At 37.8% G+C, this 23,213-nt stretch overlaps 2 protein-coding genes across 8 annotated transcripts in view; one reads left to right on the top strand and one right to left on the bottom strand.

Moving 5' to 3' along the window:
- The window catches only part of LOC102164547 (uncharacterized), an 86,886-nt gene that overhangs the window by 49,067 nt on the left and 14,606 nt on the right, over positions 1 to 23,213 (top strand). The window contains exons 3-4 of one of the 4 annotated variants that reach the window (XM_084960629.1): positions 6,540 to 6,620; positions 16,078 to 16,199. In XM_084960629.1, coding sequence (XP_084816755.1) covers positions 6,540 to 6,547 — 8 coding nt within the window. In that variant the 3' untranslated portion in view covers positions 6,548 to 6,620; positions 16,078 to 16,199. Of the gene's footprint in view, positions 1 to 6,539; positions 6,621 to 11,182; positions 14,290 to 16,077; positions 17,415 to 23,213 lie in introns of those variants that run through there. The other 3 variants (XM_084960626.1, XM_084960630.1, XM_084960631.1) reach the window with 3 other exon arrangements.
- The window catches only part of ZNF570 (zinc finger protein 570), a 32,013-nt gene continuing 21,358 nt past the window's right edge, over positions 12,559 to 23,213 (bottom strand). For all 4 annotated transcript variants that reach the window (XM_084960708.1, XM_013998449.3, XM_013998450.3 and 1 more), the window contains one exon: positions 12,559 to 16,290. In XM_084960708.1, coding sequence (XP_084816834.1) covers positions 14,936 to 16,290 — 1,355 coding nt within the window. In that variant the 3' untranslated portion in view covers positions 12,559 to 14,935. The remainder of the gene's footprint in view (positions 16,291 to 23,213) is intronic.

The raw sequence follows: 23,213 nt of genomic DNA, 5'->3' as shown, positions 1-23,213 counted from the left end.
TGACTTTTTTTTTTTTTGAAGGACCACACCCACGGCATATGGAGGTTCCCAGGCTAGGGGTCCAATCAGAGCTGTAGCCGCCAGCCTACATCACAGCCACAGCAACTCGGGATCCAGGCTGTGTCTTCGACCTATGCCACAGCTCACGGCAACACTGGATCCTTAACCCTCGGATCGAGGCTGGGTATCGAACCTGCATCCTCTTGGATCCTAGTCAAGCTCATTAACCACTGAGCCACAAAGGAAAATCCGCCTTTTTGTTTTATTGATAGTTTTCATCACTGTGCAGAATCTTTTTAGTTTGATATAGTCCCATATATTTATTTTGGCTTTTGTTTCCCTTGCATGAGGAGGCAGATCCAAAAAAATATTGCTAAGTCCAATGTCAAAGATTGTATCTTGATCAGAGAATGTTACATTTTATATAAGATGGATTTATTTTGGTGGGTGTTTTTGGAAAATACATTTTGTCCTTGAGATCTTCTCAGACATGAAGAATATCTTCATTTTTATGGTAACATATTATTCTTATAGCTATATATTATTCTTTTATTGATGTACCATCATTTTGGCAGAATTCCAAAATTCTCATTTTTCTCCTAGGCACCTGGCTACCCAGACAGATACCAAATTTCCCATTCTTCCCTGCCAGTTATGGCCCTTTGACTAAGTGAAACAACAGAAGTGATGTGCAGTTTCCCTTTCATCTGCCCAAAGAGTAATTTCTATAAGAGTATAAATCCTAATACATGGTTAATTCCAGTTAATGTAAATATTTAATATGGCTATTAAAGGATATATTTTACTTCTATTTCTAGACCAAGATGGAATATAAAGAAATATTAAACTATGGTAAAAGAGTAAATATAAGATGTAAAAGAAGTCTGGAGAGTACCCACGGACTGAGGGAGAATATCAAGGGAAGGATAAATTTTAAAGTGGGCCCTATCTAAGTCTGGGATTCAAGCTTCACAGAAGGTGTGGTTTCAATCCCACTGGATGGTGGAGAATTTTTGTGGGTTTCCAGGGCCAGAGCTGATCTGTAGTCATTGAGCAAGCAGGAAACAAACCTTTGGGACTTGATTGAGTTGCATCTTGTAGAGTTGATGTGTGGGTACAAACTTTGGAGAGCACAATGTCTGCATTGAAAGGGCCATGGGCAACCACCAGGGCATAAGTGACCCGCAGCTGGTGTGTAGGCACCTAGGGAGAGTCAGAAGTTATGTAATATGGCCCAAGGGCTACAGTTCAAATTACCTGCTTAGAGAAGGTAGTCAGTTGTCCTTGGCTGGGTTGCAGAGTTGTCAAGGGACTCTATGCTCTCAAGGTGCACGGCTGGGGCAGAACATCACTCAAAGTTCTCACATACCCACACTACTAAACAGACATATAGGAGGAGCAAGAAAAGGCAAAACAATGCACACTCATTACAGTGAGAGAAGCCAATTGAAAACCTTAACATCATGCTCACTGTAAAGCATAAAACTTAAGTCAGTCCATTAATAGCATAGCAGGTACTGAAAGTTGAATTTGGAGCACTGAGGCAATAAATTGATAACTGGCACAGAAGTGGTTGAATATCTGGAAAATAAAAGGTCCTTTCAGTCATAAAAGCTCAGGTGAATTGGAAAGTGTGAAATCCATACAGATTTTACAGTAAAAAAAAAAAAAACATAAATTATCAATAAACATAAGAAAAATTGTTCATCCTCATTAGTAATCAGGGATATGAACCAGAACTACACAGATACCTTCTCACAAAAGTCTGTTGGCAAAAATACACTTGGCAAGTGTCAAGAGTTGATGAAGATTTGGAGAAATGGGAATTTCATCTTCTAATTTGAGTGAAAATCATAACTACTTTGGAAACATTGGCAATACCTATTAGTTTTAAAGATGCACATGCCTAATGACTTAGTGTATAGATACAATAAGCATATAGAAGAGATATATCCCCTATAGAAAACTTAGATATTCTAGGACATAAAAATATGCTCCTAGTGACAGTGTTCATTTTATTTTAGTTTTAGAACTATAGTTAAGTGTTTATTGAACACTCCACCCACTAACAGTAGAACACCGGATCCTTACCCTGCTGCCCCACAAGAGAGCTCCAGAATATACTTTTCTTTTAAGAACTCTGAACATTCAGGAGTTCCCATTGTGGCACAGTGGTTAACGAATCTGACTAGGAACCGTGAGGTTGTGGGTTCGGTCCCTGCCCTTGCTCAGTGGGTTAAGGATCCGGCGTTGCCGTGAGCTGTGGTGTAGGTTGCAGACGCGGCTCGGATCCCGCGTTGCTGTGGCTCTGGTGTAGGCTCCGATTCGACCCCTGGCCTGGGAACCTCCATATGCCGTGAGAGCAGCCCAAGAAATGGCAAAAAGACAAAAAAAAAAAAATTAAGTACTAGGAGTTCCCGTCGTGGCGCAGTGGTTAACGAATCCGACTGGGAATCATGAGGTTGCGGGTTCAATCCCTGACCTTGCTCAGTGGGTTAAGACTCCGGCGTTGCCATGAGCTGTGGTGTAAGTTGCAGACACAACTCGGATCCTGCATTGCTGTGGCTCTGGTGTAGGTGGGCGACTACAGCTCCAATTCGACCCCTAGCCTGGGAACCTCCATATGTCACGGGAGTGGCCCAAGAAAGGCAAAAAGACAAAAAACAAAACAAAACAAAACTCAGAACATTCATCAAGATAGACTATCTACTAGGTCTTAAAATAAGCATCAACAGATTTAAAAGAATTGAAATCGTACAGAATATGTCCTTTGACCATACTGGAATAAAACTAGAATCAATAGAAACAAAACAAGAAAAGCATCAAACACTTGGAAATTAACCAAACACTTCTAAACAACCATGGGTCAAAGAGGAAATCTCAAGGAAAATTTTTTAAAAAAGGTTTTGAACTGAATGAAATTGAAAGTCCACAAATATTCATACCAGCTTTGCTTGAAGTAGCCAAAAACTGAATTGTTAAACAATCCATCCAAACCATGGAATAATAATCAGCAATTAAATTTTTTTAAAAAAGAATGAAATGTCGATACACATACAAGAACTTGAATGAATCTTCAGGGAATTATGCTGAATGGGAAAAAAAAACCCACCTCAATAGGTTACAAAGTGTATGATTCCATTTACATAACATGTTTGAAATGCTAAAATTATAGGAATGTAGAAATGATTAGGGGGTACCAGGGGTTAATGAAAGGACAGGAGGGATGTAGGTGTGGTTATAAAAGGACAATGCAAGAGATTTTTGTGATGAACTGTTGTACATTTTGACAAAGTTGGTGGATACTCCCACCTACACATGTGATAAAACTGTATAGGACTAAACACAGACACACAGATTCATATGCACATGAGTACAAGTAAAACTGGGAAAATAAGATCATCAGATTATACTAATGTCAATATCCTGATTGTGATATTGCACTGTAATTTTTCAGGATGTTATTTCTGAGGGAAATTGGATAAATCATACTCAGAATCTACATAATTAAATAAATGCTGGCTTTCAGTCATTTTAATAAAGTTTTTCCAATAAAATCTTAGTGGATGAAGCTTTTCCTCTAACAGATTCCTTCAGAAGGCCTATAGGAATGAGTACATAATAAAAACTATTTTTCTATAGCGTTTGTACTGGAAGGAAAACTTGGGTAGATATGAGATCCTTGCCCCACATTACCTCTTTGGTTTGTTAATAATGCTGTTCCATCTTTGTATTTCCCTTTTTTTTTTTTTTTTTTTTTTTTAAGGACCACACCTGCAGTGTATGGAAGTTCCCAGGCTAGGGAGCTGTAGCTGCCTACCTACACCACAGCTCATGGCAACACCTGATCCTTAACCCACTGAGCAAGGCCAGGGATCGAACCTGCATCCTCTTGCATACTAGTTGGGTTCATTACTGCTGAGCCATGACAGAACTCCCACCTTTGTATTTTTTTTAGTTTTTGAGAAGTGTAATGTCACTGCCCTGTCCTCCCAAATGAACAGAGAAACAAATAAAAACCTACAATTATGCTAGAATTTTAAGAATCTTTGCTTTCCATTTTAAACTACTTTCACTATTTGTATCGTTACTTTTTACACATTTCTGGCCTCACTAATTAAACTATGATATGCTTTAGAACTAAACCATATCTTTCAGCTCTCTTTCCCTAGTGCTGATCATAATAACATCTGGTACCCCCAAAACGTAGCCAATATTGCTTTACTCAATCCAACACGCAAATAACTTTTTAAAAAAGATACAATTTAATGGTGTTTAATCTCTGTCTGGACAGAGATTTCCTAAAATATTTCTAATTCTTTAAAATTTTAAAATATATTTATCTTTAGAATTGAAGAAATAAAAAAGGATTTTCCATTGGTAAACAAGAATTTATAATATTTTTTTTTTTTAATGATTGCCCTTAGGGCATATGGAAGTTCTCAGGCCAGGGACTGAATCTGAACCAGAGCTTCAGCAACACTGGACTTTTCACTGTGTAGGGCTGGAATTGGAACCTGAGTGACCCAAACCCCTGTTGTCAGATTCTTAACCCAATGCACCACAGCAGGAACTCCATTAAAAACATATTTAAGAATGCATTTGATGAAATAAAATTTTATTTTAAGGCAGGACAAGAAAATTTAAACAAAAAATTCTGTGTGTCCATTTGGGCTTCCTTCCTCTGTCAATATGCAGTGTGCATCTGCTTTACAGACTATCCAGAACTTGTCAAAGATGGGAATTCCTTGCTGGACTGTAAAGACTTTTTTCCCCTTTCTTCTGATATTAGCAGTGTAACTTCTCAAAACAATAGCATTCTTTCTCAACTCTGTAGGGGTTGTACTGACTTGCTGCTCACTCTGTACATGCTTACCCAAACTATGTATTTTTGGTGAACTTTATGTAAAATATCAGCATGTCATTTTGATGTATGATCTTTTGTCAAAAATGTATATGACTGTGCTTTTGACTTCTAACAGGCGGAGCAGATCTCAGAGCTTTCTGAGAGTCTTTCTCCCAGATATTATCCTCAGTTTGGCTCAAATAAAATTCTCGTTTTTCTTCTTAATTTGATTGTTAATTAAATTTTCAATGATATATTGAAACTTTTACGTGTTTTATAATCATTTTTTATTTAAAGTCTATTTTGTCTGAAATAATACAGCCATCTCAGCTGTCTTTTGGTTCCTATTTACATGGAGAATCATTCCATCTTTTTACTTTTAATCTTACAAAGTCCTTGTATCTAAAGTGAGTCTCTTATAGACAGCATATAGATGGATTATGCTTTTTATATATCCCATCAACCTGCCATTTAATTGGAGAGTTTAATCCATTTACATTTAAAGTAATTAATAAGGAAAGGCTTCTGCTATTATTTGTTTTCCATATGTCTTATATGTTTTTGGTTCCTGAATCTCTCCATTTCTTTCCTACTTAGTTGACTTTTTTTCTTTAGTCAATTTTTGTGGTATAGTGTGACTGATTCTTTTCCTTTTCTGTATATTTTTAGTTAGTTTCCTAGTGTTTCCCTTGGCAATTACAATTAACACTTTAAATTTATAACACAGTTTGAATAATACTAACTTAGCCTCACTAGTATAGTCTGCTCCTATAAGTCTCTTTGCCCCCCTTCATATTATTGTCACATCTTGTGTCTTTATACATTGTGTGTCCATTAACATATATTTATTATTTTTTATGCTTTGCTTTTAAGTTGTAGAGAAAAAAGAGGAGTTCCAAGCAAATACAGTCATACTGGTTTTATATTTACCTGTGTATTTATGGCTTCAAGTTACCATCTACTGTCCTTTCATTTTCACCTGAAGCATTTCTTATGAGGAAAGTCTTGAGAGTTTAGTTAAATTATTCCATTAGCATTGCTGCCTTGGCATCAGTTTTGTGTGAAAGTGACCTGCAAGGGCCTTGAATTAACACTAGCTCCCCCACCAAGCATACACCGTAGATAAGAGCCCACAGAGTCACTAGTAAATGTAAGTTCCCGATAGGACGCCCCTAATGGCCCTTTTAACAAAGTCTCTCCTGCTTCCCAGCGCCTTCACGTCATGTGCCCCTTTGTTAAGATCCCCCATCCAGCTGACCAAAATGCATTCTTTTTGGTTTGAATTAGCAAATCTTGCCTTAGCATGGGAACCCCAAAACACCCTACCCACAGACCCTAATAAAGGCATTTGCCCTGCACTCTGCTGTACTCTCTGCATGCACCCTGACTTGACCTCTCTGTGAGGCCCCTTGAGGTGCATTGTGTACACCTCCTCCAAGAACTGTGAGTAATGAACTTCTCTATTTCAATTCCTTTGTGGCCTCTTTTTTGAACTGCAGTTCACCATCCAACACCCTGGGGCTCTTAAGTAGCCCCAGATGTTAATGTAACACAGTCACAACAGAAAGTCTACTAGTAACAAACTCCCTCAGCTTTTATCTGGGAATATCTTAATTTCTTCTTCATTCTTGAAAGATAATTTTGCAAACTATGGAACAACTGTCAACATTTTGTTTTTGTTTTTCTCTTTCAGGACATTAAATATACCATCTCACTGTCGTCTGTCTTCCATGGTTTCTGATAAGACATGAGCTGATGTTACTGAAGCTCCACGGTATGTAACAAATGGATTACCTCTTGCTGCTTCAGTGTCTGTCTTTGTCTTTGACTAGACCATACTCAGTGTGGATCTCTTGAGTTTTCCTGCTTGCGGTTAATATATTGAGAGTTTTGGATGCATATATTTCATGTCTTCATCAGGTTTGGGGGTATTTTGGCATTCATTTCTTCAAATCTTTTTCTTGTCCATTTCTCTCTCCTCCTTCTGGGCTCTTACTATGCATATATTGGTATGCTTGATGTTGTCACACAAGTCTCTCTGGCTTTCTTCATTTTTCTTCATTCTTTTATCTTTCTTTTTTAATTCATCTTAGGGCTGCACCTGTAGCATATTGGGCTAGGGGTTGAATCGGAGCTGCAGAGGGAAATTTATAGCTGTAAACATTTACATTTTTAAAAAGGAAGAAGGAAAAGGAGTTCCCATTGTGGCTTAGTGAGTTAAGGACCCAACATTGTCTCTGAGTGGATGTGAGTTTGATCCCTGGCCTGGCTCAGGTTAAGGATCTGGCATTGCCATAAACTGCAGCGTAAGCCACAGATGGAGTTCAGATCTAGTGTTGCTGTAGCTGTGGTGTAGACTACAGCTGCAGCGCTGATTCTGTGAACTTCCACATGCCACAGGTGTGGTCCTAAAAAGATGTCAAGTAAATAACCTAACTTTACACTACATGAGTCTAGAAAAAGAAGAACAAGGTAAACCCAAAGCCATCAAAAAAATGGAAATAAAGATTAGGCCAGATGTGAGTTCCCATCATAGCTCAGCGGTTAACAAAACTGACTAGTATCCGTGGGGACACAGGTTCGATCCCTGGCCTCGCTCAGTGGGTGAAGGATCAGGCATTGCCCTGAGCTGTGGTATAAGCTGCAGATTCAGTTCAGATCCTGCATCGCTGTGGCTGTAGTATAGACCACCAGCTATAACTCCAATTCAACCCCTAGCCTGGGAACTTCCATATACCACAGATGTGGCCCTAAAAAAACAACAACAACAACAACAAAAAAAAAAAACAAAAAAAAAAAAGATTAGAGCAAAAATAAACAAAATAGAGAATTTTTAAAGATAAAAAAATCTTGATGTTGGTTCTTTGAAAATAATAGCAAAATTCATAAACTTTTGTCTAGATTGACTAGAGGGGGTTGGGGGAAAGACTTAAATCACTGAAATCAGAAATATTACTATAAATTTTACAGAAATAAAATGGATTATAAGAAATACCAAAAACAGTTGTAGACCAACCAGCTAACCAGATGACCTTCCCTAGAAACATACAAACTACAATAATCAGCTCAAGAAGAAATAGAGGGAATTCCCACTGTGGCTCAGTGGTAATGAACCCAACTAGTATCCATGGGGATGTGGGTTCAACCCCTGGCCATGCGCAATGGGTTACGGATCTGGCATTGCCCTGATCTGTGGTGTAGACTACAGACTCAGCTCAGATCCTGAGTTGCTGTGGCTGTGGTGTAGGCTGGCAGCTACAGCTCTGATTCTACCCCTAGCTTGGGAATTTCCATATGCCAAGGTGCAGCCCTAAAAAAAGCAAACAAACAAACAAACAAAACCCCCCAAAAAACTCAAAGTCTTTCTAATACAAAAAAAGGAAACTGAATAAATGATCAAAAACCTCCCAACAAAGAAAAGCCAAGGACCAGATGGCTTCACTGGTGAACTCTACCCAACATTTAAAGAATAACTGGAGTTCCCGTCGTGGCTCAATGGTTAACAAATCCGACTAGGAACCAGGAGGTTGCGGGTTCGGTCCCTGCCCTTGCTCAGTGGGTTAAGGATCCAGCGTTGCTGTGCGCTGTGGTGTAGGTTGCAGACGCGGCTCGGATCCCATGTTGCTGTGGCTGTGGCTGTGGCCGGCAGCTACAGCTCTGATTAGACTCCTAGCCTGGGAACCTCCATATGCTGTGGGAGTGGCCCTAGTAAAGGAAAAAAGACAAAAAAAAAAAAAAAAGAAAGCCAATGTAATGTGCTAAATTACTAGAATGAAAAGGGAAAATTATATAATCATATTAATTGATGCAGAAATATGTCTGAGCTAAAATTCTAAATGTCTTAGAACAAAACATAGGTGTAAATCTTTGTGCTCTTGGATTAATGGTTTCTTGGACATGTTACCAAGAGTATAGTAACAAAAGAAAAAATAGACAAATTGGAATTCTTCAAAATTAAAAACTTTTTTGCTTCAAAGGGCACCACTAAGAAAGTGAAAAAACGACCTTTAAAAAGGGAGAATGTGTTTGTAAATAACATATCTGATAAGTGATTCATTTTAGTCTAAGCCTTGCAGTCTACCAAAAGGAATACCATAGCTGAATGGCTTATAAACAGAAATGTATTTCTTACAATCCTGGAGGCTGGGAAGTAATAAGATTAAGGTGCTGGCAGATTCCATGTCTGGTGACAGTCCACTTTCTGGTTCATAGATGGATGTCTTTTCATTGTGTCCTCACATGGAAGAAGGGGCAATCAAGCTCTCTGGACTCTGTCTCTTTTTTTTTTTTCTTTTTTTTTGTCCACCCCACAGCATATAAAATTCCCGGGCAAGGGACTGAATCTGAGCCACCGTTGTGACCTACACTACAGCTGTGACAACACTGGATCCTTAACCCACTGTGCCAGGCTGGTTATCGAACCTGTGTCTCACCACTGCAGGGATGCTGCCAATCCAGTTCCCATTGCACCATAGTGAGAACTCCTTTCTGGACTCTTTTATAGGGGCATTAATCCCATTTGTGAGGGCTCTGCCCTCATGACCTGATTACCTCCTGTAGGCCCTACCTCCAAATATCATCACATTTGGTATTACGGTTTGACATATGAACTTTTTTGAAGGGGGGAAACAAGCATTCAGACCTTAACAGAATTTGAACTTAGAATATACGAAGGACTCTTCTAATTCAAGAATAAAAAAAAGAACCCCATTGTTATGGACTGAGTATGTACCCCACACCCAGACACATTATTTTGAAATCCTAACACCCAACTGGAAGGTGCAGCCTTTGGGAGGTAATTATGTCTTCAGGGTATAGCACTCATGAGTTGGATTAGTGCTTTCAACAAAAGGATGAGTTTTCTCTTGGGCATGTAAAGATACAGTCAGAAGGTGACCATCTGCAAACCAGGAAGACATCAGATCTGCCAGTGTCTTGATATTGACCTTCTAGCTTCCAGAACTGTGAGAAATAAATGTTTATTAAGTCACCCAGTTTATGGTATTCTGTTAAAGCATCCTGAACTAAGACAGCAATTTAAAAATTTTAAAAGGATTTGAAGACATTTCTCCAAAGATATGCAAATGGAAAATACAAATATGAAAGGATGCTCAGTATCATTAGTCATTAAGGAAATGCAAAACAAAACCAAAAATAATAAGTACCACTTCATTGAGATGGTTATAATGACAATGATGTGCAGTAAGTGTTGGTTAAGATGTGGGGAAAATGGAATGCTCACACACCGGCACTGAGAATGAGGTGGTAACTTTGGAAAACATTTCAGCAGTTCCTCACAAAGTCAGACATAGAATTACCATTATGACCTAGCAATTCTATGCCTAGTTATATATTCAAAAGGAATAAAAACATATATGTACATGCAAAACTTGTATAGTGTTCAGAACAGCAATATTCATGATAGCCAAAATGTGGAAGCAATGCAAATATTCATCCACTGAAGAATGGATAAATAAAATGTGGCATATACAGACAATGGAATATTTTTTGCCAATAAGAGGGAATGAAGTTCTTACCAGAAGATTCAGTAATTATGTTCCCTGGTACTTCCTCAAAGGAGCTGAAAACGTATGTGCTCATAAAAACCTGCACGTAGATGTTTATAGCAGCTTTATTCACAATTGCCAAATTGTGGCAGCAACCAAGATGTCTTTTGCCAGGTGAATGAGTAAACAAACTGTGGGTGGTACATCCAGACAATGGAATATTATTCAGCCCTAAAAAGGAATCCGCTGTCTAACCCCTAGCCTGGGAACCTCCTTATGCCACAAGTACAGCTCTAAAAAGACAAATAAGAAAAAAAGAAATCAGCTGTCAAGTCATGAAAAGACCTGGAAGAAATTTAAATGCATATTACTAAAGGAAAGAAGTCAGTGTGAAAAGGCTACCTAGAGTATGCTTCCAACTATGTAACATTCTGGAAAAGGTAAACTATGGAGACGGTAAAAACAATTTATGATTGCCAGTGAGTGGGCAGGGAGGGATGAATAAGCAGAACACAGGGAATGTTTAGGGCAGTAAAACTACTCTGTATGATATTATAATGGTGGATTCATGCCGTCACACTTATCCAAACCCACCCAATAAGCAATACCAAGAGCAAATCCTAATGTAAACTCTGGACTCTGAATGATAATGGTATGCCAACATAGATTAATCAACTGTAACAAATTTTCTAGTGAGGAATGTTGATAATAGAGGAGGCCATGCATGTGTGGGGGCAGGGGTATATGGGAAATCTTTGTACATTTCACTCAATTTTGCTATGAACCCAAAACTTCTCTAAAACAGTCTTTTTTTTTTTTTTTTTTAAAGAGAATCAAGTTCTGATACATACTACAACATGGATTTTGAAAACATGATGCTAATGGAAAGAAGCCAGTCATAAAACATATTGTATAATGGGAATTATACAAAATAGGCAAATTCATAGAGGCAGAAAGATTAGTAGTTGCCAGGGACTAGAGTAGGGGGAAAACAGTGATTGTTAATCATATCAAATGATAGAATGTTCTGGAATTAGATAGGGGTGATGACTGCAGATTTTGTTTATATATTAAAATGTTGGATTGGAGTTTCCTGCCTTGGTGCAGTGTGTTAAGAATCTGGCATTGCTGCAATTGTAGCATAGGCTGCAGCTGTAGCTTGGATTTAACCCCTGGCCCAGGAACTTCCATATGCCTCAGATGCAGCTGAGATGGGGAGAAAAAAAGGCAACTTTTTGAATTTTACTGCATGTGAATTATATTTCAATAAAATAGACTAGATGAAAACAATGTGCCACGTTAAAAGTATAGCGGTTTTGGAGTTCCCATTGTGGTACAGGGAAAATGAATCCAACCAGTATCCAAGAGGATACGGGTTCTATCCCTAGCCTCACTCAGTAGGTCAGGGATCCAGCATTGCCATGAGCTATGGTGTAGGTCACAGATGCAGCTTGGATCCTGCATTGCTGTGACTGTGGCATAGGCTGGCAGCTGTAGCTCTGATTCTACCCCTAGCCTGGGCCTGGGAACTTCCATCTGCCATGGGTGGCCCTAAAAGAAAAAAGTTTTTTCTTTTTTTTTTTTTAGGGCCACAGCTGCAAGTTCCCAAAAGGGGTCAACTCCTTAACCCACTGAGCGATTCAAGGGATTGAACCCACAACCTCATGGCAACTAGTTGGGTTCATTACCACCGAACCACAACGGGAACTCCAACACACACAATTTTAATTTGTCAATCATACCTCAGTAAAGCTGTGTGTTGGGGGAGGGTGGAGAATGATGGCGGAGGAGTTCCTGCCCATGGCACAGTGGGTTAAGAATTGGACTGCAGCAGCTCAAGTTGCTGTGGAAGTGCAAGTTTAATCACTAGCCCTGCTCAGTGGGTTAAGGGATCCAGTAGGTTACAGCTGTGGCTCATTCAGTCCCTGGCCCGGGAACTTCCATATGCTATGGGTGAAGCCATAAAATTAAATTTATGATGGCGGAAAAACATTAGTAAGTAGATTTAAAAACTCTCAGCATAAAAATATAGTCATTCTCGAAACACTGATGCCTGGAAGGATAGTCACCTAATTTTTAGCAGTGATTGCATCTGGAAGTTGATTGTATACAAGCTTTCTGAAGAAAATGGTGAATATGGATTGGATGAATGGTGACTATGGCATGCCTGCAGTATAGTATAGAAATAACTGACAAAAGCAAACATTACATAAATGTTTTTTTTAATTATGAAATATTTTAAATATACAGAAAGATACAGAGAATAAAAGCCCACAACCTGCTTTATCAATTAAGAAGAATTGGCCATAGCTGCTTATTTTTTTAAAGAAATAAATGATTAAAAGATAGCTCCCTTTGAATTCTTTCCTCAGTCTCATTTTTTCTCCCTCCCCAGAGGTCATCACAATTTGATGATTATTTTGTCACGAATGTTATTACATTATTTCCATATGGTATTTAGCCATGAAAAAGATACATGGTATTGATGTGCATGTTTTCAAATTTTATATAAGTAAGTGGAACCATATCATACAAAATACTCTCTAGTTCACTTCTGATATTGACATGTATCCATGTTGACAGAAGTATTCTAGTTCTTCATTTTAACTCTAACTTATTTAAACTCTAATGTTATTTTGCTTGCCTTAAACTTTTCATTCTCACAAACAATGAGGTGCGTCTTCATGTACATCTCCTTAAATACATGAGGAGAGGGGTCTGTAGAGGCTTAAGTGTGGAATGGCTGGGTCAGCGAGTATCCGTATCTTCAACTTGACTAGGTACTGACAGATTATCCTTTATAAAAAACTATTATCAACTGCACTGCGTGAAAGAACATTCCTATTGCTCCACATCTTTTCACTAATTGGTAATGTGATGCTTATGTTAATATGAAGATTTTGAAATAGTTCATTATAGTTTACTTTGTTTCTCTTATTACTGTGATATATATTGTCAGCTATTCTAACACCCTCAAATCCAACCTTTCTCTACTGGTATAAACCATTTTATCATATGTAAAATTTCTTATAAAGAAATCAGGTTCAGTAATTTTCCTGCTGTTCTTTAGAACTCACACTTAAAAAGATGAATTTCAAAACAAAGTGGAATAAAGGGAAAAAAGGCCCATTGAGGAATTCTGGTTGGACTTGCAGTGAATTTGTGAATTAGGAATAACTGATAACTTTATTATCTTGAGTCTTTTCAGCTTAAGCCTATATAATACTGTTCAATTTATTACTCTTCAGTTTTCTGCACCTAGAACATCTATTGTTTTAACTCCATGAGGACATGGTTGTTGCTTTGATTATGTTACCCCTCATGTCCAAATCAATGTGTAGCAAACAGTAGCTACTCAATATTCACTGAATGAACTATATGTAACACACACATATATATATATACATGTGTATGGTTATAGTTTCCTTCCCTCAATCCCCTTTTGGTTTTAATTTTATAATCACTTGATAACAAGTTATAAACTTTATACTTTTTCTATGGCATGAACAGTTTAAATGCTTTTGAATTACCTCAATTCACGCATACAATTACTTGAGGCTGATGCCTTTTTATGGTACAGTATGAATTTCTGTGTTTATTGGGTTTGGGGAGTTAACTGCAATACTCGCTGTTCTTTTCTTGCTCTAAATGTAAGTTCTGTATTCTCAGTGAGTCTTCATTTTCTTTATTTTAATTAGCTTATCCAATTCTTTCTCTTTAGAAACTTCCCAAAACTGGTTGTGTTATAGTTCTACTACTTGTGTCTATATCAGTTACTCACCTAGAGTACAAATGCTTCCCCATATTTTCTAAAGTTTTTAGATTTTCCCAGTTCTGACCTGCTGCTTCCCATGAATGCTCTTCTTTGTCTGATTAGGAATTCGTTTTAGCTGTAAGGAGTAAATGAGTTAATAAATGCTGAGTATGTAGAACAGTGCCTGGTGCACTCTTTACATGTTAGTTATTATTACTTAATTGAGTATCTGCTATATTTGATGTACTATGTGAAGTACTTTGCATGCAATTTTCTTACTTTATATGCACCAATCTACAATAGACACTATTTCACTTAATACTCACATTTCTACAATGCAGTATCATTGTTATCCCTATTTTAAGAATTAAAGAATGCCCTGAGGTTTAGATAAGTCAAGCAAATTACTCAAAGTCACACAATGCCACAGTAGTGGTAGAGCTATGATTTTCCAGAATCTAAGCTCTTAGTCCTGGGAAGTGCCTAGTGCCCAGAGAGGGAGACTAGAATAAAATAAGGCTGAAAGGTATATAAGGACCAGATAATGAAGCTCCTCATACAGTTTTAAAGACTGTGGATATTAACTTGAGAACAATAGCAAGCCAAAAAAACTTTTAACTGGAGGCAGTGATGTATATATTCCTACACTTCAAAAAAAGATCAGTTTGGGTTCATGGTGGGAAATGAACTCAAGAGAACCAAAAGTTAATACAGGAAGACCTGTTAGAAAGCTATAGCAGTGATCCAGATGAGATGAACCTTAGACTAGGATGTCAACATTAGAGATGGAAAAAAGAATATCATTTCTGGAAGTATTTATGGGATAGTCTACAGGACTTGGTGATTGGCTGGATTGGGTGGTGAGAGGGACTCCCCAAGATGAATTCTCTGATGATGAGCAAGATGTGCATGCTGCCTAAAGGTTTTCTTGCATTCCTTACATTCATAGGGTCTCTCTCCTGTATGAATTCTCTGATGTTGGGCAAGGGATCCACAGTAACTAAATGCCTTTCCACAAACATTACATTCATAAGGCTTCTCTCCAGTATGAACTCTCTGATGTTGAGTAAGGGATGAATCATTGCTAAAAGCCTTCCCACATTTAATACATTCATAGGGTTTCTCTCCAGTATGAACTCTCTGATGTTGAGCAAGGTAGGCAATCTGGCTGAATGCTTTCCTACATTGCTGACATTTATAAGGTTTTTCTCCAGTATGAATTCTCTGATGCTGAGCAAGATGTGAATTCTGGCTGAAGGCCTTCCCACATTCTTTACATTCATAGGGTCTCTCTCCCGTATGTATTCTCTGATGTACAGTAAGGTATGCACGAAGGCTAAATGCCTTCCCGCAAACATTACATTCATAAGGTTTCTCCCCAGTATGAACTCTCTGGTGTTGAGCAATAGATGATCTATTGCTAAAAGCCTTCCCACATTCAATACATTCGTAGGGTTTCTCTCCAGTATGAACTCTCTGATGCTGAGCAAGGTAAGCAAACTGGCTGAAGGCTTTCCTACACACTTTGCATTCATAAGGTTTTTCTCCAGTATGAACTCTCAGGTGTTGAACTAGATGTGCATTCTGACTGAAGGCTTTTCTACATTCTTTACATTCATAGGGTTTCTCTCCAGTATGAATCCTTTGATGCTGAACAAGATTTGATCTCTGGCTAAAGGCTTTCCCACATTCTACACATTTATAGGGCTTCTCTCCAGTATGAATTCTTTGATGAAGAGTAAGGGATGAGCTCTGGCTGAAGACTTTTTCACAGTCATTACACTTCAGAAGTTTCTTCTCTGTAAAAATACCCTTGGACTTAATGGCCATTAATTTTTTTTTAAAGCTTTTCTGTGTGTTATGTTTATGTACTTTCTCCTCTTTGGGGATTATCTGTTGTGTATGAAGTAGTGTGCTGGGATGAAAACTTCCCCAAGTTTTGTTATATTCTTGTCCTCTCTCATCAACAGAGGTTTCTTCATGAGTGATTGTCTCTTCCTTGAAACATGCCTTCTGATTCACTGGTTGCCTCTCAAAATGGCCTTCACATTTCCATTCTTCTTTCAAACTGGAGTATTCAAGGCCACAACTTGTAAGTTTTTCTATTACCTTCTGAGATGATTGTGCTTCATAAATATCATGCTTTGGGGTCATCTCTTTAGTCTCACACATAGATTCCCAATCTGAAAAATATTAAGAAAAAATGTCTCCTCTATTGTGTACTAAAAGGTACATTTATGAAAGTACACTCATAAAGTATGTGAATTTAATGGGAAATAATACCCATAAGAACATTGGCTTTTGTAGTTCTGAAGTGTATAAGAACAGAAACTAATATAGGTCATAGAGAAACTTAAGGAGGAATGATTAGAATCATAAGAAAATCAATAAGGTTAAGTCTCAGGTGAAGAAGAAATTATGTAGGTGGTTGGATTCAGTTATAATTTTATGCATATATGAATAATAGAGGAACTGAAATAGTCTCCATTCTTATAATTACTTCTTTCAAGAACATTCATTGAACTTTGTGCTAGGTTCTATATGCTTTTGATACTAGAGTAAACAAAATAAAGATCCTTACCTTCACAGACCTTATATTCTTGAGGCAGACAGGAAATACATGCTAAATGAGCAAACTTTATTGTCTGTAAGAAGGTACTAAGTGCTATAGAGAAAAGAAAGGGTAATAATAGAGATCAGGAGTGTCGGTAAAGTCAAAGGTAGGAATCATTGAGGAAGTTCATGTTGTGGCTCAGTGGGTTACAAACCCAGCTAGTACCATGAGGATGTGGGTTCAATCCCTAGCCTCACTCGTGGGTTAAGGATCTGGTGTTGCCATGAGTCATGGCATAGGTTGCAGACATGGTTTGGATCCCACACTGCTGTGGCTGTGGCATAGGCCAGCAACTGCAGCTCTGATTTGACCCCTAGCCAGGAAACCCTGTATGCTACAAGTGCAGCCCGAAAAAGAAAAAAAAAAAAAAAAAAAAGTAGGAATCATTAATGAGTTAACATTGAAGACTTGAAGGCAGCGAGAAAGTCACTTAGATATCTGGAGAAAGAGCATTTTTGGCAGAAGAAACAGCCTAAAAGTAGAAGCATGTTTGGTTTGTTTGAGGAATGGCAAGAAGGCCAGAGTGGCTAGAGAGGACTGAGCAGTAGAAGATGAAATCTGAGGGTAAAGGATAATCAGATAATTTAAGCTTTATAGACCTCCTAGGGAATTTGGCTTTTACTCTGAGTGAGATGGAGAGTGACTAAAGTGGTATAGGTACAGCAGTGACACCTAGTTCTGGTTTAATGAAAATCCTGGAAAGTGGAGAGCAAAGGGAGTAGCAAGGGGACCACTATTGTAGCAATCAACATGAAAAATGACAATGATTCAGACCAGAGAGATAGCAATGGAGGTATAGTGAGGTAGTCATATTTTAGATGTAATTTGTAGGAGAAGGCAAGAGGCTACCCTGATAGATTGGACATAAAATGTATAGAGAGATGAGACAGACATGCTTTTAAAGTTTATAGTCTGAAAAATGGAAAGATAGAATAGCCATCAAATTTGACAGGAAAGGCTAAGGGTTACAGCAAGTTTAGGTAGAGAGATATGGAAGATCCAGAGTTCAGTTTTAAACATCATAAACTGAATATGTCTTTTAGACATTGAAATGGAAATTTTGAGAAGGCAGATGTACACATGAGACTAAGTTTAAGATAGAGATCTAGGATAGGGAGTTAATATTCAAAGTATATAAACAGCTCATTCAACTCAATATTCAAAAAGCAAACAACTTGATTAAAAAATGAGCAGAAGACCTGAACAGACATTTTTTGAAAGAAGATATAAAGATGGCCAAAAGGCACATGAAGATACTCACCATCGCTAATCATCAGAGAAATACAAGTCAAAACCACAATGAAATATCACCTCATACCTGTCAGAATGGCTATCATAAAAAACACCACAAATAACAATGTTGGTGAGGATGTGGAGAAAAGGGAACCCTAGTACACTGTTGGTGGGACTGTAAACCGGTACAGCTGCTATCGAAAACAGTACAGAGGTTCCCTAGAAAACTAAAAATAGAACTCCTACATGATCCAGCAATTCCACTCCTGGGTATATATCTTAAGAAAATGAAAACACTAATTCAAAGAGATAGGGAGTTCCCGTGGTGGCATAGAGGCAACGGACCAGACTAGTATCCATGAGGACATGGGTTCAATCCCTGTCCTCATTCAGTGGGTTAAGGATCCACTGTTGCCATGAACTGTGGTGTAGATTCCAGACATGGCTTGCATCCTATGTTGCTGTGGCTGTGATGTAGGCCAGCAGCAATAGATCTGATTCAGCCCCTAGCCTGGGAATTTCCATGTGCTGCAGGTGCGGCCCTAAAAAGACCAAAAAAAAAAGATATATGCATCCCAATGTTCAGAGCAGTATTATTTACAACAGTTAAGATATGGAAAGGAAGTAACCCAAGTATCAATCAGCAGATTAATGGATAAAGACCTGGTGTGTGTATGTATGTATACACACACACAGAATACCACCCAGTTATAAAAAAGAATGAAATTCTGCCATTTGAAAAAACATGGATGGACCTGGAGGGTATTATTCTTAGTGAAATAAATGAGACAAAGACAAATACTGTATGTTACCACTTATACAAGGAATCTAAAAAATAAAATGAATATAACAAAACAGAAACAGATTCATAGAGAACAAACTAGTAGTTACCAGTGAGGAGGGGAAGCAAGAAAATGCAAGAAAGACGTAGAGGATTTAAAGGTACAAACTACTATTTATAAAATACATAAGCTACAAGGATATATTATTACAGCACAGGGAATATAGCCAGTGTTTTATAATTACTATAAATGGAGTATAACCTATATAATTTTTTTAAGCCCATACCGGCAGCATATGGACATTCCCAGGCTACAGTCGAATCAGAGCTGGACGACTATGCTATAGCCACAGCAATACCTGATCCTAGCCACACCTGCAACCTATGCTGCAGCTTGTAGCAATGCCGGAACCTTAACCCTGAGTGGGACCAGGGATTAAACCTGCATCCTCAGGGAGACTATGTCGGGTTTTTAACCTGCTGAGTCACAATGGAATGCTATACAATTTTTGAATCACTATGTTGCATTCCTGAAAACAATATAATATGGTAAATCAAGTATAGCTCAACAATAACAAAAAAGATAGAAGTCTAGAGATTTTTAAATTTGGAGTTGCCAGCATAGTGATGTTATTTTAAAAGACTATATCACCAAGACAATGAGTATATATTGAAGAGAAGGGAGCAAGGAATGAAACCTGGAGCACCCCGATATTAAGATATTTAGGAAGAGAAGAAACCAAAAAAAATTAAGAAGGACAAATGTAAAAAAGAAAAATACGGAGTTCCCATCATGGTTAACGAACCCGACTAGCATCCATGAGGATGTGGGTCCGATCCCTAGCCTCGCTCAGTGGGTTAAGGACCCAGTGTGGCCATGAGCTGTGGTGTAGGTCGAAGAGCGGCTCAGACCCCTCGTTGCTGTGGTTCTGGCGTAGGCCAGCAGCTACAGCTCAGATTGGACCCCTAGCCTGGGAACCTCCATATGCTGCCAGTGCGGCCCTAAAAAGACAGACAGAAAAAAAAAAAAAAAAAAAAAAAAAGAAAGAAAAATATCAGGGCTAAGAACATTAATACCACATGATATTAAAGGTTATAATAAAAATCATCTTGTTCAATTATTTATACTGAAAAAGAATAAAATACACTTTCACAATAGAACACAGTTTGGAATATATTAAGAAATGTCACAAAGTAACTAGCAAAACAACAGCTAATAACAGTAACTATTAAAAAGAAATGTCTTTTATGACAAAGAGTAATTAGATAAATAAAAGGCACATAGTAGAATGTAGAAGCTATGTGTAATTACTGTACTATTTATACTTCTTTTTTTCAAATAAGAATGTTATTTTGTGAATTTAAATTTTAAAGAGCAATAGCAGAAACATAAAGAAAATAATTAACCTCAAAAGATGGCTTTAACACTGACAACAACAATGAAGAGGGAAAATACCCTAGAAATAAACTCTACAAAAAGAGAAGAAAAGCTTTAGGATCCTCATGAGGGACCATCCCCAAAAATTTGAATAAAAGGAGAGGATGAACACATTGCTTTTATATATGAGTAATCAACAATGTAAAGCCAGTAAGTCTTACTAAATTAACCTATTATGCCTGTTCAATTACAGCCAGACCCTACTGTGATTTCTTAAAATAACTGTGCAGTAAAGAATCTGGCAGGTCTTTGTCCCTATTTCCCAAGAGGTAACTTCTAAACTCCTGGAAGGAGTGTCTTTGTTATTCATGGTGAACCCTTAGGGCTATACCTGAGAGTTAATAGTAATAAAGTGTCTTATGATGAGCCCCTAGATAGATGCTAATGAGATTGACTCAGGTTGGAGACTGGTCATGCTGGAAAGACAAACCATATGAATAAAGGGTTTAAGCTCTGAGCCATCATAATATCAGCCTGACTTTTGGAAAAGGAAGGAAGGCTGGAGATTGAGTCACTTGAGTAATGATTCATTCAATCATGCCTGCATAATGAAATGGAAAAAAAAGCAAAAGAAAAAACACCAAGTTCCTTCCCTCCTCACTCAGGAAAAAACCAAACTCTGAACACTGAAGCTTGAGAGAACTTCCCTGATTGGTAATATTCTTTTGAATATTAAGATGCCTCATGGGTCCTTTAGGATAACAGAAGCTTCACATTAAAAAAAAAAAAAAAAAAGGAATTCCCATTATGGCTCAGTGGGTTAAGAACCCAACACTGTATCCACGAAGATGCAGGTTCAATCCCTGGCCTTGCTCAGTGAGTTAAGGATCCAGCATTGCTAGGCCAGGGATCAAACCTTTGCCACAAAAGGAATCTGAGCCACAGCAGTGACCATGCTGGATCCTTAATTCAGTATACCACCAGGGAACAACCAAGAATTTTTTTTTTTAAATCCTAAAAGTTCACAAAGAAAATAAACATGAATTCAGGATAGACTATAAGTTAGCTCATAAGGCAAGACAATAAATTTTAAAAGATTGAAATCTTACTAAGTACCTTCTTTACTCATAATAGGAAACCAGAAATCAACAGCAAAATGAAAACTGGAAAATCCACAAATACGTGAAATTAACATACAATGAGCCAAAGAAGAAATCACAGAGTTTAAAAATATCTTAAGACAAATGAAAATAAAAATACAACACACCAAAATTTATGGGGTTCATCAAAGGAAATACTTGGAAATTTATAAAGATCTCAAATTAACAATATTAATGAAGCTGAAAAAGAGCAAACCAAGTCTAGAAGAGAATAGGAGAATAATAAATATTCAAACAGGGATAAACCAAATCAAGAATAAAAAAATAACAGAGGAGTTCCCGTTGTGGCTCAGTGGTTAACAAATCCGACTAGGAACGATGAGGTTGCAGGTTCAATCCCTGGCCTTGCTCAGTGGGTTAAGGCTCTGGTGTTGCCGTGAGCTGTGGCGTAGGTCACAGATGTAGCTTGGATCCTGTGTTGCTGTGGCTCTGGTGTAGGCTGGCAGCTACAGCTCCAATTAGATCCCTAGCCTAGGAACCTCCATATGCTGCAGGAGCAGCCCCAGAAAAGGCAAAAAGACAAAAAAAAAAAAAACAAAAAAAACCAACAAAAAAACACAAAAAAACAGAAAGAATCAACTAAACCAAGAGTTTCTACAAAACTGATGAACTCTTAATTAGACTAAGGGAAAAAGAACAGGGAGTTCCTGTTGTGACTCAGTGGGTTAAGAAGCCAACATGGCGTCTGTATGTGGGTTCAATATCTGGCCTCACTCAGTGTGTTGAGGATCTGGTGTTGCTGTAAGATCCAGTGTGGGTCACAGATGCAGCTCAGATCCAGTGTTGCTATGGCTGTGGTGTAGGCCTGCAGCTGCAGCTCCGATTCAACCCCTGGCAGGAACTTCCAAATCCCGCAGGTTCAGCTATATAAAAAGAAAAAGAAAAAAGAAATAAAGAGCAATTCAACTAAAGTTAGAAATGCAAGAGTGGACATTACTACCAATTTTACAAAATAAAAAAGATTGTAAGAGTATTATAAACAACTGTATGCCAATTAATTGGATAAACTAGATAAAATGAACAAATTCTAAGAAACACATAATCTACCAAGACTGAATGATAAAGAAATAGAAAACCTGGCAAGACTCATAACTACTAAGGAGATTGAACCAGTAATCAAAAATCTTCAAACAAAATTCTTGCAGTTGCACAGTGGGTTAAGAATCTGACTTCAGTGGCCCAATCCCCAGCCTGGCACAGTGAGTTAAAGAATCCAGTATGTTACAGGTGTGGCTTGGATTCAGTTCTTGGCTCAGGAACTTCCATATGCTGCAGGTATGGCCATTAAAAAAAAAAAAAAAAAAAAAAAATTCCTAACAAAGAAAAGCCTAGGGTGAGAGAAGTGTCAGTGGTTACTCCTATCACACATTTAAAGAATTAACACCAACCTTCTCAAACTTTTCCAGAAAGCTGAAGAGGAAGGAAGACTTCCAAACTTACCCTATGAGGTCAGCATTACCCTGATAACAAAGCCAGACTAAGATGCTCCAAAAAAACCACAGACTAATATCCCTTATGAATACTGATGTGAAAATCTTTAAGAATATACTAGCAAACTGATTTCAACAACATGTTATAAGGATAATACACCATGACAAAGTGGGATTTATTCCTGGAATGCAGGGATGGTTTGGCAAATATCAATGTAATACACCACTTTAACAGAATGAAGAAAAAAATATTATCATTTCAAATGATGCAGAAAAAGCATTTGACAATATTCAACACCCTTTTATGATAAAAATGTTCAACATACTAAAAATAGAAGGAAGATTTAACATAATAAAAGCCATATGCGAAAATCTCATAGCTAATATATCCCGTAGGGAAAGACTCAGAGCTTTCCTTTAAGATCAGGAACAAGACAGAGATGCTCTCTTTCATCACTTTTAGTCAACTGTGACAGTACTGGACATTCTTGCCAGAGAAATTAGGCAAGA

The sequence above is a fragment of the Sus scrofa genome, chromosome 6, assembly GCF_054392235.1.
Source record: "Sus scrofa isolate SSC_HxYL_T2T_F1_AM1 chromosome 6, Sscrofa_HxYL_maternal_Yorkshire_Landrace_v2.0, whole genome shotgun sequence".
Taxonomy (NCBI): domain Eukaryota; kingdom Metazoa; phylum Chordata; class Mammalia; order Artiodactyla; family Suidae; genus Sus; species Sus scrofa.
This window is presented reverse-complemented; position numbering and strand designations above follow the sequence as displayed.